Source organism: Seriola lalandi, unplaced genomic scaffold (genome assembly GCF_002814215.2).
Source record: "Seriola lalandi dorsalis isolate HSWRI2012SDOR001 ecotype SW California unplaced genomic scaffold, Sedor1 jcf7180002052129, whole genome shotgun sequence".
Taxonomy (NCBI): domain Eukaryota; kingdom Metazoa; phylum Chordata; class Actinopteri; order Carangiformes; family Carangidae; genus Seriola; species Seriola lalandi.
Window position 1 is genome coordinate 246,157 of NW_019522682.1, and position 18,877 is coordinate 265,033.

The 18,877-nt window shown below is 41.5% G+C and overlaps 1 protein-coding gene across 1 annotated transcript in view; it reads right to left on the bottom strand.

The window, feature by feature from the left end:
* Nucleotides 1-18,877, bottom strand: part of tsc1b (TSC complex subunit 1b) — a 32,482-nt gene that overhangs the window by 7,119 nt on the left and 6,486 nt on the right. Inside the window, exons 2-18 of the mRNA XM_023399927.2 lie at nt 17,080-17,294; nt 16,862-16,965; nt 15,598-15,750; nt 14,681-14,825; nt 14,379-14,533; nt 13,114-13,187; nt 12,830-13,008; nt 11,342-11,460; nt 9,003-9,168; nt 8,756-8,877; nt 8,113-8,206; nt 7,615-7,722; nt 5,840-6,485; nt 4,014-4,057; nt 2,107-2,273; nt 1,110-1,292; nt 868-978 (exon numbers count right to left, since the gene is read on the bottom strand). Of these exons, the coding sequence (XP_023255695.1) occupies nt 868-978; nt 1,110-1,292; nt 2,107-2,273; nt 4,014-4,057; nt 5,840-6,485; nt 7,615-7,722; nt 8,113-8,206; nt 8,756-8,877; nt 9,003-9,168; nt 11,342-11,460; nt 12,830-13,008; nt 13,114-13,187; nt 14,379-14,533; nt 14,681-14,825; nt 15,598-15,750; nt 16,862-16,965; nt 17,080-17,188 (2,679 nt within the window). The 5' untranslated portion in view covers nt 17,189-17,294. The remainder of the gene's footprint in view (nt 1-867; nt 979-1,109; nt 1,293-2,106; nt 2,274-4,013; nt 4,058-5,839; nt 6,486-7,614; nt 7,723-8,112; nt 8,207-8,755; nt 8,878-9,002; nt 9,169-11,341; nt 11,461-12,829; nt 13,009-13,113; nt 13,188-14,378; nt 14,534-14,680; nt 14,826-15,597; nt 15,751-16,861; nt 16,966-17,079; nt 17,295-18,877) is intronic.

The following is an 18,877-nucleotide window of genomic DNA, read 5'->3' on the forward strand; positions in this document are numbered from 1 at the left end:
ATTTAGGCAAAAAAAACATTTTTGTCAAAACATGACTTAGGCCATTATTTTAGGAAGGTGACGATATGCAAGTATTTAAATTGTAGAGATGCTTTCAGTGCAGTATGAACTGAGAATGTCAGGCCAAAAGGTCACTGTAATTTTGAAATAACAGCACTATGACTACATGAAACCACTTTCAGACATTCATCCCACTGTGTAAATGTAATGGCAAATGTTACATGTTGGCCTCAATTCTGAATAACAACCCAAAAGTCTTGTTCTACACTCTAAACACACTGAAATAAAATTCTGCTTAATTATCATGGCTTGTGCTTAAGACAAAAAGATAATTTTGATGCTAAAATAAATAAACTAATAATTATCAGACCAGAATCTCCTCCCTATATTCTCATTTAAAAACATCCAGCAAAATGCTTCACATTGAGCGAGGAATGCAATGGGAGTTCACCAGAAAACAAATTCTCAAATAAATTATGAGTCTCACGAGTCAACAGAGGAGACGTGTATTGCTCTGTGAGAGAAAAGATTTATTTTCCTTCATGTCTTTCCATTAAGATCCTGCCACGTCTGAATAAAGCCATAACAAATATTTACTTAACAGACACATCTGCCTTTGACTGATTACAACACTTTTATTTCTCTTATTTAATTTTGGGTGTATCTAATTTTATCATTCAAATTTCTGAAAGGTGCTACACAAATAAAATTTACTTGTGCCTTGGTTGAATGGAAAAACACCATCACTTAAATAGATAGATGAACACAGCAATGACACATATTCAGTCTGAAAAAGCCTGAAAAGGGATTTTAATTATATTCTGTCACCGACCCAACTAACAGACCACGGCTCAGCTCTGTCGTTACCTTGATGGTCATCTGGTTGAGGAGGTGACCAGTGTGGCAGACTTTGTTGTTGGACCTCTGAAGCTCCGCCTCCAGCTCATCCATCCTCTTCTGACACTCCTGTAACTTACTCTGAAGACACAGGACAGAATCAGATTAAAGACTTATATCTTACAGTGGTGACTAGAGTGGACAAATATACACTGTGTGTGTGTGTGTGTGTGTGTGTGTGTGTGTGTGTGTGTGTAAGTGTGTGTGTGTACCTGGAGCTCTTGGTTCTTGGTGTAGTAGTCGTCTCTGCCCTGCTGCAGCTGTCTGATCTGACTGTGCAGCCTGGTCACCACCGTCTCCCGGTCATCCCACAGCTGCCTGTATCGCTGCTGCTCCACCTGCAGACTCTCCCTCAGAGACACGATGTCCACACTCTGCAGGTTCAGCTGGTCCTTCTGGAGACACACACACACAAACACACACAGAAACACACACACACAGAAACACACACAGGAACACACACAGAAACACAGAAACACACACACACACAGAAACACACACACAGAAACACACACACACACACACACACACACACACGTTCAGTACAAAGTACACGGGAGATTCCAGATGTCTACATGTTTTAAGTCATTTTGCAAGTTTGTGCCACTTCTTTTTTTTGTGAGAGCAGGATGGACACACATAAAGACACACACACAGTCTCCTCAAAACTCAATAAGTGTTCAACATTTCTGAAATGTTGGCAGAAAATTTTCAGCTGATTGCTGCATGAATGTACCAGTGTTCCTCCTCCTTGTTTATGTTTCCTTCCTGGAGACAAAACAGCCTTTATGGCTTCTTTGTAACCGTCACTGGTTGGAAACACAACCTGTCTGAGTTGCTGTCAGCCGCAAACAAAACAACTTCCCTTACATTTTCTCTGTTACGTGCAGCCGATGAGACTCCACTGATTTGACAGCTGGAGTTATGAAACGCTACAAGTGTCTCAGTGATCAGTAAAAACCTCTCATGAATTTAGATGGGTTTTCCTCCTCTCTGTGCACGCTGGTTGTTGACGAATAACACTTGTGAGCCTCCAGTTACACGACAGTCATTCTAATCGTTCTGTGGTGCTGCATCTCAATAAACAAAACCTGCAACGCCCCTTTTGTCTGTTTCAAATACAGTTTTCCTTTCTTTTGTTTCCGAGTGCTTAAATTCAAAAGGCGCTTAAAGGAGCTAATCTGCGATAAAGAGCTCATGCAAACTCGCCATAGCGTTGTTCTGCTCCTCCAGTGCAGTGGCGTTGATGATGCGTCGGAGGAGGCGTCGGTTGCGGACGGCGTGCTGCTCCCTCTTGTAGCGCTCGTACAGCAGCTGGTTGTGCAGCAGGAGCAGCTGGCTGCGCAGCGTGTGAAGCTCGTCCAGCGGAGCTGAGCCTGGGGAGGCCAGGATAATAATAATGTAATTAACACGGTCACACACCTCACACACGTGTACACTACTAGAAATGAGATTAATTCATTTCTACTGTTAAAAGACCAGAATAGCACCAATAATGTTATGAGAATATAAAAGACCAAATTATTGCAGAATCATATAAACCTGTTTTTTGGTTTTTTTTTGCTGTTCCTGAGAAGCTGACAGAGTTCAGGTGGAAATACCATATTATATTATCAATGGTGGAATTATATGTTTTTGAACTTGAAGATTTGCTGATCAGTGACACACACCGACTAGAAACTAGAAACGAGACAAAGCAACATAAAGTTCCACCAACTTTGCAAAACCATCTGAAAGGGTCTTTTAAATAGTAAAAAATGTTTGTAATTTTTTAATTATTATTTATAAAGTTATTTTTGGGGCAATTTCTTGCCTTCGATGGGATAGGGACAGTGAGAGAGCGACAGGAAAGTTGGGGGAGACACAGGGGCTGACATGCAGCAAAGGGTCACAGACTGGATTTGAATGTGAGCGGCTGCAGTTAGGACTGAGTCTATATGGTATGCCCAAAAATGCTTGTAATTTTTCATCTCTACCTCGATCGGGATCTGCATTCATACAAACACAAAGACACTCATCTAACACAGACGTGGGTCCATATGACAAAAAAAAGGGTCCAAAAATAGTTTTAGTGAAAAACAAGTTCATATTTCTCAAAGTATCCAACAAAAAAAGTTTTGTTTAGTATCAGTAATGAATCTCAGCAACTGTAATGGCATTAGTGCTGAAACCATCGATACACAGCCCCTCAAAATGTTGTATTCAGATAAAGTGAGAGACACTGTGATGGATTCCTGGTTCCTTCTCAGTCTCACCTTCCACCACATTCTCTTTAAATCTGTTATAGCGCTAAATGATAAGTGTCTGTTGGCTTCTACACAGCTGCACTACTTGATATCTTTATGGTACTTACTTAAAGATGAATATTATTGATCCAGAACCACTTGACCAGGTTTTTTCAGGTCTTTGATTTGAGTAGTACAAGTGCTCTGGTGGTAACAACTACCACCTCTGCGTCTTTTGAGCTGCTATGTACCCAGTAAATCACACTCTACAAATGTTTCACATGTGAAAAACGCAGTGCTGTTCAATCAAGGATAAAAAAAACAGAAAACCTACAACTGTCCAACCTAACTCTGCAAACACAGCTTCACTTGTTCACATGTTCAAAGGGAAGGAGAGGGAAGATTTAGAGAAAAAAAATTCTCTGGAGAATTTGATCAGTCAGTCAGCCATAAGCCGTGACAGGAGTTTTGTTTTAGATGCAATCGAAAATACAGGGCGGATGATTAAATTCCAAAGTTGTAATTACGAGTTGGCAAAGACTTTTAGCAAAGTCACAGTCTTTCTATTTTGTTGGGAAGTGCAGCTGGAGAAAATCTGATTCCTGCTCTGGGTGACTGAGTGCATACAGAGACAGAGAGGTAAATGAAAAGGAGAAGAAATCTGGAAACGGCCAACTTTCAAATTTCTGAGTTGATCATGTTCTGCGTGACTGTGGGAACTTTGTATGTTTCGATAAACCTCTGTCCGGCTTGGTATCATTTAAACATGCTGTTCATGTCTCAAGAGCTCGTGATGAATCACTAGTCATGCCTAAATAATGCTCCGTCTGCAGTCTTTATAATGGCGTCTTTTATCAGTGCACAGCAGTGTTGTGGTGGTGAGTGCTTTACCTCCAAAGTGCGTCCAGTCAGCTGACTTACTTGGCAAAGGTAATCTGGAAAAGGAGAGAATGAAAAGCTGTTTGTGAGAAGGATCTCTCTGGGATATTTCTGTGATTCTATCAAACCAGGTTTTCACTGCTGTGAAAACAAAAATCACAACAACACACTGCAGTGACTGAGGTTAGTCATGGACAGCACAGTTTTCACTGCTACATTTAGAGACACAGACTGGTTGAAAGGACAGATTAAAATACATGATGCTACTGTGATGCAGCCCACATATGTTAAACATGTTGGTGATTCTGTGACATACAAATATTCATCACGGTGATCCTCTACAACACATAAAGATGCATTTTAGAACTGCGGAGGAAATGCTGCAACAGCCTCAAGATGCAAATTAGGTTCAGAAAAAAACTAAAAAGAATCAAAGACTATTTGAATTATCATCTTTCTTATCAATGAATCATGGAGTTCTTAAACAAACACATTGTGGTTTATAACTCTCTTGTCTAAATGAATGATAAGTTCAATTCCCCAAAATCTGTCATGGCTTTAGATCGAGCTGAGAAGATTTAAAGTTTTGACATGTTAGGAAATGCGCTAATTTGTTTTCTTGCCACAAGTAAGATGAAAAGACAGATACTGCTTTGTCTGAATGTTACATGTGAAGATGCTGCCAGCAGCCACTTAGCTTAGCATTAAAACTGGCAGCAGCTTCGCTCTGAAACAAAAACAAAATCCACCTACGAGCCCTCAAGCTCATTAATTAACATGTCATATCAAACCTGTTTAATCAGTACAAGAGCCAAACTGTGGAAACAACACTTTTTAAATAATGTCGCCTTTGAAACACATAGGATATTATTCTCCTGCCCAATACAAACAACTGAGAGGGATCAACTTCTTATGGCATTTAGTTTAATAAATGAATGTCCATATTGCCCACCCCTGAAAGTGACCATGTCATAATAAAGTGCCTTATTAGTTCCTTGCCTCTGACGTACTTCAGTCTGTGTTTTGAGCTGACTTCATTCCCTCCGTCAGCCATGTTTGGCTCTGATGAAGATAGTAAAATGTGGGAGTGATGAGCGACTGAAACGAGTGAGGCCAGACTGTTCTGTGCCCAGCGCTGACTTTGCTGACACTGTCTCCGCTATTGTATTATTGGCTTGGAAGACCAGCTCACTGTTTGTGTGTGTGTGCGCGTGTGTGCGTGTGTGTGTGTGCGCGTGTGTGCGTGCGAGTGTGTGTGCGTGTGTGTGCGTGCGAGTGTGTGTGCGTGTGCGCGCGTGCGTGTGTGTGTGTGTGTGTGTAGAAAGAAGGGGGTGGCGACTCCTGAACAATGTCATGCTTGTTCTCAACTGGGTGTTTCCTTTGGGCCACAGTAATAGACTGGAAACAATCCAAGTGAGCTCTGCACAGTGAACAGCACATCAAAACACACTCCTGAGTTTCTTCAGTGTGATCAACATCAGCTTTATACTGACAACGCACAACTCGGTCATGGCTGCACACTCCTCTCCATGTGTTGATTTACAGACAGAAATGTTTGTATCTAGAACATTTCCTGTCCTCCGTGCAAATTCTTCAAATAATGACCACATATCTGAACTATTTAAATTTATGATGTAAGCATCATCTATAGGTGAAATGCTATCAAATTTTGCAGGATTGCTCAAAGTTGATAAATACCCGTCATCTACAGTGGTGGGATGCGATGCTATTAAGAGGCATTTACAGCAGATGGTGTCAAACGGGTTCCTCCTTAAAAAGCTAGAAAACAAAAGTCTAACTGCTGTCGAACGAAGCCAAATCAAAGTCTAGCCCCTCACCTCTTGAGAACTTTGTCGTGGGCGTCGCTCCCCTGCTGAACAAGGCGATCCAGCACCTCCAGTGGTGAAGCAGACACTACCCCTTCCTCCTCTCCATCCTCCAACCCTTCCTCTCGCTGCAACAGCCTCTCCATCGCCGCCTTGTGCACCGCCTCCGTCGTCTTCTGCCCCACGAAGAGCGAGGCCGCCCTGGGCAGAGCCAGGTCGAAAAATGACTCGTAGGGCACCGGGGCCAGGGTCTTGCTGCACGGGCTCGGGAAAAACATCCCCAACTTGCCCACCTCGTCGTCTGGGGCGGAGGGGCTCCGGTGCAGGTGGTGGTCGATTGGGGTGAAACCTGACTGGAAGGACCAGGGCTGCTCGAGGCCGAGGGCTGAACTCCTGCTGTCCCCTCCTGCTCCTCCCCCTCCTCTTTCGCTGCCGACACCGCTGGTACTCGCGGTGTTCTCCGCTTTGTCTGGTGTTGATACAACATGGTGGGTGTCCCGGACGGGGCCTCCGGGCTGGGCGTTAGAGAGGGTCTTGTCTTGTGTCTGACAGCCGGTCAGAGTCTCAGTGGTGTGATAGAAAGGCGAATCAAAGCCCCGCAGGCCTGGCAGCTCCTGTGTGTCTTCAGTGATCTTCAGCAGCTCCTCTGTGATGGCAGCTGCAGCAGAAACAACATAGTGAGGATTGTGATGGAGATAAACCTGCATGTAGAGTGTGTTCTGAATGTCGATGTATGCGCTCACAATGGGTGCCTAAAAACAGCTATCCCACACAGAAAAACTGAGGTTTCAGGCTTCTGTTTCTTCCTCCAGAGAACAGAAAAGTTTAAATCTAAGCAGCTAGCTTTAGCAACAGAGCTTGTGCCATTTGGCAGATGCTTTTATCTGAAGTTGTTCACAGCACTGTAGGTATATTTAGTTTTATCACAAGTGGCTCAAGTGGGCTTTAAACAGACACCTGCGTGAAGCCAGCTAAATACACAGAGATATGAACAAGGGCGTGTTCGCATCCTGGATATTTAGTCGAGTCCAAGAGCTCAGGCTCATTTAACTTAACAGGAGAATCAATCTTGGTTCAGTCAAACCAAAACACTGTACTGACTGACTCTGTTGTGAAGGTTGAATGATTTGGATACATTGTTGATTACAAGATAATGTGTCATTTCCATACAGCTGTTCCCATATGTTACCCATATGTAGGTCTGTGGCTATTTTACATTGTGGCAAATACCTGTGAGGTGTGGAGTGAACTGGAGGATCGCAGCGCTTTGTGTTGTGTTTTTACACTGCGTCTGTATCATTTTTAACATAAGTCAGTTTCTATGTTGTATATACTGTATTGATGCATCAATATCTTCAAGTTGGGTAATTTTGTGTTGCACAAACAACACGGTCATAGAGACTGAAAATATTAAGAAGACAAATAAATGTGACTGACAGGGGCTGTGAGACTGAAACTTTTCAAATAAATGCATTTACTGCTCGTCCACATCAAGGTGCAACCGTCAGTCTTTACCGTTTCCTTTGATCAACATAAAAAAGCAAACATGAGTGTAAAACGCTTGTTGGACAACGAATTTGGGAACACAACGAAGTTTCACTCCTGATTTTCTGTGGTTGCCACCCTGCTCAGAGAGAGCTCAAAATACATTTTGGAAAGGTCACTTTGTCGTTCTGTTATTGCCTCGTGTGCAGCATGATTTTGTTTTAGTGGATTATTTTCTACGGAAAGGCACTAACAAAGTGACTGGATCTGGTTCTGAGATATAAACTGAAGCCAATACTCACCCTCCTCCTTCTCTTTCTCTGTTCTCAGCTGAAGCTCCAGCTCCTGTTTCTTCATGAAGACCGACAGTTCTGTCAAAGTCATGGAGATGTTCTCAGCAGCTCCTGCATCTGATTGGCAAATGTACATATCACAACTGCGGGTATGATGCCAAAAAAAAAAAAACATCTCCAAAAAGCACAAACACTTAAACTACAAATGCACCTCAGTTATGGTTATTTTGCTGAGGTCACTTGCACCTCATTAGGATTAAGACTGATGATACAATAATTCTTCATTTGGGATCAGAAAGAGACCTGAGATCTCAGTCGGGCCATGTCCAAATTATATTCAGTCTAACCTGGTTGGTAGGGACCAGGTCTATGTGTCAGAGTCTGATTGACCCAAGTGAATCAGAGCGGACCCACTATCAGCTCTACTAATTCAATAAAAACCTGTGAAGACCTGTACTGTTAAATTCAATATGATAAATTGCAGTAATGTGCCTCATCATGACTAACCTCTGTTTGTTGTTACTTCCCCGCTCTTCTCCGTGTCTTTCACTGGCTCCTGTCTCACCAAAGAGGGTTTACTGCTTTCTCCGTGTCGACGATCCTGAAAAGTCCCAGCGTTGATCGTTTTATTATGAATTGTGAAGGCGAGTCACAGTTTTTTTGCCTGCTGCTACAACACAAGTTCATGATCCCTGGATGACTGACAGATACAGGTCTAGATTTTTACATTTATATACTGGAGTTTGTAAAGAGTAATCCAAAAAAGAAAATCTGACTAATGCTGAGAAACAATAACTTGACTACAATGATTTAATCTCTTTTCTGCCATTCATTTACTTGTGAGGACAAAATCAAACAGGCCATTTGAAAAATCAATTTGCCTCCTACTGTTAAGGAAATGAGCTTTCAACATGAGTGAAGCTAGATCATTTGAAATGGCTGGCATATCTGTCATATTTGTTTGAATGTTCCTAATTAAGAAATATACGACGAACAGGATCCAATTAGAGCATCTTGAAGTTTAGAAAAACAGCACGTTGGTAATGAATGATCACAATCCCCTCACTGATCCTTTCCAGTTCTATAAAAATATTTTCAAAAAGTCTGTTTGGAGTTTTTAGCCTTTCGGTGAAATCTAGAAAGAGCATACCTTTCTTGGTGGACTGGACTGGACTGTGTTGGCTGGTAAGGAGATTATAGGGAAGTCATCTGATAGGGTGGGAGGTGGGGACGAGGTGGCTGGAGTGCTGGAGGCAGGCGTTCCTTTCCCTCCTGCTCAGATCAAATCAACAGAAAAGGGAATTCCAGAGCGTCACTCAGGTGCAACGTAAAAGAAAACCCCCACTGCAGCACACTGACGGACGGGCGTAAATATTCTCTAATGATGTAACCTGTACCTGATGTGCAGTGGAAGCGGCTGGGAAGGTGTGAGGCACTGTGGGAGAGCTCTAAGTTGGGCGACATGCCCCTGGAGGAAGGGGGCGTGGCCATGCCACACAACGAGGAGGGGCTCCACAGAGGGTCCTTCCCCCCGCAGGAAGAGTTAAGTTCACAGGTGGAGTTCTGCGAAGAAAAAGACCAAACAGCAAATTTATCACAAATTCGACAAACAAAGACAAAAGCTGCAAATCTTCAATTTAGATACATTTCCACTTTACTTAAAGAAACAGTTCCACACTTCCGAAATACACTTATTTGATTTCTTGCTCAGAGTTAGATGAAAGGTACTCAATATGATATTACAGCCAGCAGCCAGTTAGCTTAGCATTAAGACTGGAAAAATGTTAACTACTCATTTTCCCCCGTTTCCATGAGTTTCCATCTGCATGAGTCTGTATGGGACAACTAGTTATGTATATGTGGTTCTCAACCTGGGAAATTAATTTCATCTGCATTCATGTGTCCTTGGTCAGTTTACCCAAATTATAAAAACCATATTTTATCACTCCTGGTGGCATCTGCCCATGTAAATGGCTCTGGTTTTGTATTAAAAATAATGGAGGTAAATGGGAATTTGTTTGTGCTGCTAATACTAGTACTGCTACACCTCCTCCTCCTCTGGATAATCCACAAGAGTCTTTTCTATCTGATTTTGGTGACCTGACTGAAAGATTTTGCACACATGACTTGGTTTTATTATTGTGGCACCAAATCCACAGCCTTCCCCATTCACTGTTTTTTTCATGGTTTAAACCTCAACAAGGTTCACTGATATGCTTTTAAAAGATGGAATTATTATTATTATTATTATTATTATTATTATTATTATTATTATTATTATTATTATAAGTATTTAGGCCTGTTACTGGAAAATTCAATAAAAAAAGGTGAATGTCTTTAATCTGAAAAGTTTAATAATCTTTCATTTTAATATATTTAATACACCATGTAGACAGGACCAGGTAATGGTACAGGATTTCCCCCATTGTTTTACAGTGGGCAAAGACCATCTCTGTTGACATCATTAAAAATTGTTAAGCTTTAGGAAATAAAACAACAACCTTTACAGAAATTGGAGTTATTTCACACAGAAGCTGCCAAATATTTAATGAGTGCGGCTCCCATTTACCTTAAATTCACTCCAAATGGAAACCCTGAGTTAGCAGGGGTTTGCCATTCAACCAAAAACCCAGATTTGAGACCCTTACCCGAAATGTATCTAAAGTGACTTCAAATCCTGGATATTTTTCACCCTGTTCATGTTGTTAGGATTAAGATATTTATTTGCAAATTGTAGTTTTTCTTAGTAGTGACAGTGGAGCAGGTGGAGGTTCAGCATTTTTGGCAAGTTGGCTGCTAAAACAGTCAAACATGTCTCCTCTCCAACTGCTGAGCTGAGAAAAACAGCTGAGTGAGTTTTTGTCTTTATGGTACAAGAACCGAGTCAACAACACAAATTTAAAATGTGATCTCTCCTAAAATGGTAGGGCGCCCATGTTTTCCAGATTTTCCGTCTGTCTGGGTCACAGAGACAAATCCTCAGACAGACCCCAGGGGGCAGAAAAACACCCAGACCCCTCCCTTGTGTGGCTGACCCAATAATAGAAAGGGAGAGATGGCATCTCCAAGGCAACCAAGCCCTCGGGAGAGACTACAGAGAGGTGGCAGGACGAGGACAGGGGCATGTGTTGTCGTTCCTGAAGCCTGACCCAACTGTCTGCCAGACCGCTGACACTGTCCACTCACCGTCTCTCCACGTCCCACAGAACGAGGCGGGCAGTGGCTGCACTAATTGAGAACTTTGTGGAGTGTAAACATGACTATTGTTGAAGGAAACTGTGATGTTCATATAATTAATATTTCGTCTGACATGTAATCAATAAAAAATATTACTTATAGTTAGATAGAAATTTAATCAAGGTTAGCTAGGGATAGTAGAGGCAGGTAAACTACTGAAGTGCTGTACTGTAAAGCTCCGAAAATTAGGCATTTTCCTAGCTACTGCTGTAGTGTAGTGACTCCTCACATATCACATTTGTACCTGTACGCTGTGTTACATGAAGAATAAAACTGTGTGATTCAGTATTAAAGCTGCTCCTGTGTCTTTGATTTGGTTATTATGAACCTAGAAGGGAATGTTTGATACCATCTACAGAAAAACAAGAAAATCCACAACAGCCTGCAGCAAACAGAAGCTTGGTTCTCTGGTATTAACCTCTGGTCATCAGTTATCGACCAGTTTTGTGTATTAAACCAGGATTTTGACGGTTTTTCCCCAGATTATGGATGATCTTACCTGGCGTCTGGTAGTCTGTGGGCTGCGGTAGGGGGGCTGTGTCCCTGAGAAGGGGGGCAAGGACAGAGGCGGGGGTAACGGCTGCCGTGGAGTTGAGAACGGGGTCGAAGAAGAGCTTCCTGTTGTCAAGAAGACAAATAGTCTGATCAATCCTCAAACGGGTGCAACCTTTGGTCTTTCTCTGCCGTTTTGGACAAAACTGTTCAGTGTTTGTCCTTTAAACCAGTTAGAAGACACAGCATGAGAATTACAACAGAATCACTAAGGAAAAAGCTGAATTTTCTGCACTACAAAAAAGCCCTGTAATGTAGGAGGGTTTCAACTTACTATCACTGATTACAGATTACACAACAGCAGCATACAGTCCTCGCAGTTGAGAGGCAGAAAAGGAAAAAGTTAATGTTCCACATTTTTCCTTAATGAATAATTTAAATGATTAATGGACTTAAATGGCCTTATCATCCCAGAACTAAAATGCACAGTCATGTCCAAATTCAGTAACACGAACATCATGACAAGTCAGTATCAGTGCTCATGTAAAACAAAATAGGTCGATGACCTTAAATCCTAATAAGTGAGATCTAAAAAATAAAGCAAAACAGTAACTGAGCAGGAAAATGCTCAAACACATTTAAGAGAATGGCTTTGACCACATACACCACGAGACATTTTGAATCTATCAACCCACAGAGACTTTGCTGCAGTGTTTTCGATCACAATATGGTAATATTGAATATTTAAATCAATATATTGATATGATTTCTGTATCAACGTGATGTAGTTTGATTTGTATAATATAATATAATATAAATTTGTATTTAATATAATGGTACTTAGTCAGAAACAGTTTCTCAATAATTTATTTCCAGAAAAATGATCTGTTATATTAAACTCCTCCTCTCTGTGCTGTTTGTTTAAACAACTCTTAATGCCAACACACAACTGGAAGTTCTAAATGCGGCCAACAAAATTTCAATCTCTGACCGGATGAGATATTGATTCACTAGTTGTGTAACAGCAATAAAGATAAAGGCCTGTATATTAATAACGTCATAGTAAAACATGATGATAGGTAAGGAGCCTGAACCCATCCTGTTTAACGATCATGATCACAGTCTGATGTCTTTGCCAACTGCAACGTCCTGTCATAACACTACGTGTAATTGCTGTCAGCTTCCTGCTGTAGCTTGTTTATCACGTTAAGGAAAGAGCAGACTGATAAAAAATATAAAACAACAGTGTTCTTGTTCCTCCTCAGAGTACATGGAAGCTGCAGCACAAGATGCGTGTGAGGTAGTTGAGAAAGCGTCTGTAGTTTAGTTTTTCCATCAGAGAGCACAACAACAATTTTGCAATAAACATGAAATATATGTTGATTCATATAAGCAGATCAGATTTTCTCTCAAATTTTCAACATCTGTATCATCCTTAACAATCCAGTACTGTTCCAGCTCTATGAAGTTTCACATGAATGAGATGTTTTCTGACCGTAGCTGCTGTGGAGGTCCGTGTAGGGGCTGGAAGTGCAGTCTTGTGGTCGCATGTGGACTTGGGGGTAGAAGTTCTCAGGCATGGTGGCGTAGCCCTCCTCACAGGAGGCCTCCTTGGGGTCTAGAGACACTTTGGCACATTCGATGACGATATCATGGATTTCATACTTTTTCCACCTACGGTAAAGCACAGCGCCATTAGTCAGAGTGGCGCAGCAGACCTGGGTGAGAAGGTTAAACACCAAATTGCTCCTTCGCTGGGCAGAACAGTGTGCGACTTGCCGTGTGGGGTCAAGCTCGTGGTCCTTTGTTCCTGTCACCAGTTCAGGATGTATACGAACGTGTTCAAGCATCGGCTGGGACGGAAGAACACAAAGTTTATGTTAGTGATCATTTGGCTACAAAAACTCTATGAAGAGCAACACAGTACAGCAGCACGGGTGATATCCTCACCACTGGTGGACTTAGCTTTCAAATGAAACAGGCCTCGCCTTCCGAAGGGCCCCCCCACTGACATGCAGGAATTGAATCGAATAATTCACCCGCTTTCAAATATAAATACAAGTATTGGACACGAGTTAAACAATGAAATTAATACTCAGTGATAATGGAAAGCACCAAGCACCATAACGCCAACGCATGAGCCCATGGCCTCGAGCTCACCTGACACTGACAGTGCAAGGTGCACACTGGGCTCTGAAGCTGCAGGCCGTACGGTGGTCCCTCTTTCATCTGATGCTAACACTACTGGCTTCTCTCCCTCATCTGTAACGTATTCTCCCTGCTGATCACTGTCTTTACAATCAGGTCGGCCTGATTTATCCTCGATGGCCTCGCTGTTGCCTTCTAACTCTTCCTGACTGGCTCTGTGTGGCTGTATGGCTATAACATTTAAGAAAAGGTTACATTAAAATGCCAGTTAACATACATTTTCTTTTGTAGCTGCCATTTGTATTATAATGTAAATATTCTGAATTTATGTCATTTATGACCCATTTTGTATCATATTACAAAGACAAATTTCCTGAAGGTGATGTAAAAAATTAAAAAAAGTCACCTAAAAATTATTATTTATTCTGATTCTGAAAAAAAACTATACAGCACATACAGGATAACTAACTAAGCTAACTTGTATAAAATGGTATATTGGAAAAATAAACACATTTAACTGCTTATCTTGCTGTAGCTAGACACACTGTAGCTAACTACAGCAACCGCCTAGCTTCCCTGCTAACTCTTGACAGGATTAACCAAGTTTTGAGTTTTCGTTTCCTTTTAAAAAATATTTTTTTAATATTTGTTTATATAGCCATCATATAGTTGCTCATTTAAGATGTTTTATATCCGCTGATACATGACACACATTGCTACTCAGTGCAGAGTAGTAGTTGCAGAGAGTGTTAAGCTGCCCATGATACTGATGGAGTCTGAAAATATACCATAATTGACACAAACCACTTGAACCTGGGGTTGGATGGGGGTGGTAGGGCCCAACATTAGGTCTTGAACCAGGCCCCCAGATGCTGAAGGCCACAACTGTTCCTCACCTTTACTACCTCCTCAAATGTTTCCATGTTCTCCTTCATGCTGTAGTGGGATCGTAGGTAGGACACAAAGTTGCACGGGTACATGCCGTAGAGTCGGTGGAAGAGTGAATAGACACTGGCGTGCAGGTGGATTAGATAAACCTCTGAAACGTGTCCTGAATGTGTTAAAAAAAAAGAAAAAAAAAAAGCACATACACACAAATTTGAACTTCAGGGTAACAAAATGAACTTACAGTGCAAGATAATAGGAAAAGAATAGAGTTACAGTATTTTTTTTTTTAGACATGACAGGACGTTCCTACCGGGGTTCTTAAGGTTCCAGGATGCCAGGCGACCGAAGATATCGAAATACTCCCACAGGTGTTGTTTCCCAGCTTGAGGGATCATGGGTAGCAGAGTGATCAGTACCAGCACTCCAGTTATCAGCACTACTACGTCCGTGTCCGTCTGCCGGGACATTAAAGTTGGAAAAAGTTATTTGACATTAAAAGGCTGGCATTAACTTCTTTGTGTATAGATCATTTTGAGGAGGAACATTTTACTTAAACAGCTCTGTTTGGATTAGATTTAGATTCAATTAAATTAAATAGTGGTTATGTTTTTAATTTTGTTTATGTATTTAATCTAATGCACAACATGATGTGCCGCATTTCATCCATCCAGTACATGTCAAAATATTTCAGGATGCACTAAAGCAGTGGACCAAAATAACTGACACTGCCATTACTGGAGCTTGGCTGGTAGTGTGGTTAAAACTTAATCTAATCAATGGTTAATCAACAAACTTTACAAACTTCACTTCTGTCCAGTTTGAGTAGACAAACAAGCAGTGTTGCTCTGAGGAGCACTGAGTGACCAAGCTAATCAATAACATGCTGCATCAAACATGTAAAGAACTTACTGTTCTGTGTCTAAACAACATCCTTTCAGTGCCCGCCAGTATTAAAAACTCGGTCTGTACAAGTTACATCTCCAATAGTTTCACAAAGAGGCTGAAAAGTCTAAAAAATTGTCACTTAAGTATCTGTTCACTGATCTACCCAAGGATTGAGGTGCCTCTAAAATCTTGCAAAAATGATGAATAGATGCGACTAAATGTACAGCAACTAAATATTCTAAAAAAGCAGATGGATGAGAAATCATTAATCCTCATCCATCCACATCCCTCTCAACAACCTGGCAAGGGGATTTCTTTGTTCAGTCATAACTGGGCTGTTACCTTTAGGCATTTGAGCAGCGAGAGCAGCAGAGGGTATCGAGCAATCTTGTGGATCCAGGACGGCTGTTTGCGGATTACATGGCCGAGCAGGGTGAGGGTGGGCAGTCGGCAGGCCTGTTTGGTCATACACTCGTTCATCTTGTCCAGAAGGTGCTGTGAGGGAGGAAGGAAGAGGCACAGACCGGTTAGATTTTTTATTTAGTTTTTTTCAAGAAAGATAGCTGGAGGTCTTGTTCCTTTTCATTAAACAGGTACAGGTTCAGAATTGTGTTTTTTTTTTTTAACATATCCGTATATGGATATCCCCATGGTGTAATGTGCAGCACATTTTAAGTTACAGGAAACATCAACAGCTAAAAATCACCCTTGTATTTCTATTCTGGCTTCTTTAACAAAAGTCAAAACACTGGGGTGGTAACGGGCGTTTCAATTACATGCAAATAAAACGGTATAAGACCATGGAAATAATTATGATGACTTCATCGTCCTACACCACAACAAATCCACATGTATCGGGTTGCTATGGCAATACGCAAACACACACAAACACAATGCTACATAAACACGGAAGCATCTGATGACATTTCTAACAGCTGAGGGCATGACCACCAACACAATGAAGGACTGTTTTAGTACTGGTTCAATCTTTTGAGTTTACCTTTCATTTTGACACATTTTATAATGGGAGACAGATTGCAGACTGCATACAGTCATCTGTACAGGATCAGTACTTTCTTCTCACCTGTCTTTTTTTACCAAAGGGTCTATGAGTTCAAACGCCAATATTTACTATGTGTTTAATAGCAAAGAAATTGGTTTGAAATACTAATATTAAAGCAGCGGTCGCAAAACAAAGTGGCATTTGCTTGCTCACTCAAAATAGGTGGGGCTGGAAGATTGGTGGCATAGTAACTACTCGCAGGCCTCATTGGTCAGCTGCTGTAGCTGGCAAGCTAAAAATTAACTTGCTAGCTGACCCGGCTGAACCAGCGTTAGTTAAAAAAGTCAATGGTACGGTAGCTTCCTCTACTTTGGACTCTCCGGCTCTCCATCCCCTCAAGGCTAAGCACTGTCAGGGCGACTTGCTACAGGTAAATGGTGCAAATTTTCAGAGTTCACAAACTTTAACTCTGCATGGAATATTCACACAGATTAATTTCACTCCCTTATGCAGATATTTGGATCCCAGTGAATCCATTCAAATGAATTGATTTCGCTGCTTTAAATCTTGGTGTGACCAGGACTTTGTCGGGGTGTTTCTCACCTTATCGTGGGGCTCTCTGACTGAAGAGAGGATATGCATGGCCTGGGCAGAATTTGTTTCCAAAAAGTAATCCACCAGCCCGTTCAGCAGCATGGACCCTCGCTCTTTAAAAGGGGGAAACAGGAAAAATCATTAGAACGTTTTTGAAAGAAGAGAGGCAAAGCTCGCCAGAAAGCTGAATAAAGCACAGTGTCATTAAACAAGCCAGGTGGCCGTACCAGTGCTGAGCTGCTCGTTGATAAGGCCTCTGATCTCTTCTAGCTGGTGGAGGTCGGCGGTCTCCAGGAGCGGGAGGAGGTCCCCCACGTTGGGCTGCTCCCTGGCCATGGTGGTGGCAGTGCTGGAGGTGGAGGCAGCGTCTCTCTCACGGTGTCCGTCCCTGCCTGCCTGGAGGACTCCTGGGGCCACCCTCCGATACAGTCTCCAGGCACCTCTACATCGCACGAAGACCAAATCGTAAACATATCCCAGAATTAGTCACAGCTCTGATCTTGGATTAATGGTCACATGACAAAACCAACTCTGTACTGGGATGCAGGGTTTGTGCCATTTCTTCAAATCAGAAAAAAACCTACTGAAATGTCATCCAGTAAAATGTAACTTCATCTAATTTACTCAGACATTACTAATAGGATCCCTGAAGAATAAAATGAACTGCACTTTGAGATGACATGATGGTTTACAGACGTCATCCTTTCAGACGATGGCTGCTCCGGCTCCCATGAGGTCATCACATTAGACAACTACATATACTGTATTATCACCAACACTGTGTCTAGATTTCTCTGCAATTTATAGTTTGACTACATATAAAAAGATACAGTGTTTTTGCTACAGATTTTACAGTTTTACTGAATTCTGTATAACAATAGCAAATAAGCTTCAGTCTTAGTCCAATTCAATTTTAAAGCCACTGATGATTTCCATTTCACTCTCTCTGCAATTCCATCTCTGGTTTGAGTACTTACACATTTTTTGTGGCATTTTACCCATTTATTTAAAAGAGACCCTGATGGTGACTTCCTGATGAGGAACCACATAAAGGCCTGGGGCTGTTTTCATGAACTGACAACAAGGTTACATCTTAGTGAGGTCATGTTTTGTTAGGGTTGTGACAGGATAAATGTGAGTGGGAAAAGTGAAAGAGCAGCATTTATCCCAGCCACATTACCACCGCTGAGGAGCCCTTATGCAAAGGCCTTAACACCAAACTGCTGAGGCTGTACTGGGCAGCTTCCTGGTGGAACTTTGCTGGATTAATAAAGATTAAACAAACATTATGAAAACGATAATGGTAAGGTGTGTGTTGGCCATAATGGGACTAACTGGCACAAGAGGCAAAGATAGCTAACAGGTGTGAGCTGTCCTCACTTGCTTGCTAACTGAACAGACATACCTAAATTAATAATCATTATAAAACAAGAGTTCTTTTTAAGCCGCTCTAATCAATAGTTTTATATTAACTATGGATTAAAATGGGGCATGTTGTATATTGTAGTGATGAACCCAGCTCTACAAAGTGTTTTAGAGTCTTTTAACTCATTGTTTTGGTTTTATGACCCTGAACTTTATTACTTTCTACTCTCTACTTTATTTATTCACTCTCATCAGCTTAGTTTTCAGCCGCATCAGGCAGCTGTTCTCAGCAAAAACGCTCGAAAAACCTGTTTGCTAACATGCTTGCCATAGCAATTTTATAAGATGATAACACATCAGTGTTGTTGTTACAGCTTGTTGCACTGCCAAGTCACAAAACAAGATAATCTATTATAGAATTAAGGAATTTTTGGTATAACATGCGGAAAGATTGCGAAAGGCTAAATTTTGCTCAACTCGGCAACTAAGCCAACTTATAGCTAATGAAGACTGTGGGATGCAGTTGAAAGCTGAGTAGACAGAGCAAAGATTGCTTTGTCTTACTGAAGTTAATTTTGGGAATAGGGTAATTCCATAGAGTATAGGGTCATTTCATTCCAACTCACCCAGAACCAGTTCCAGTTCATGTCATGGATTTTC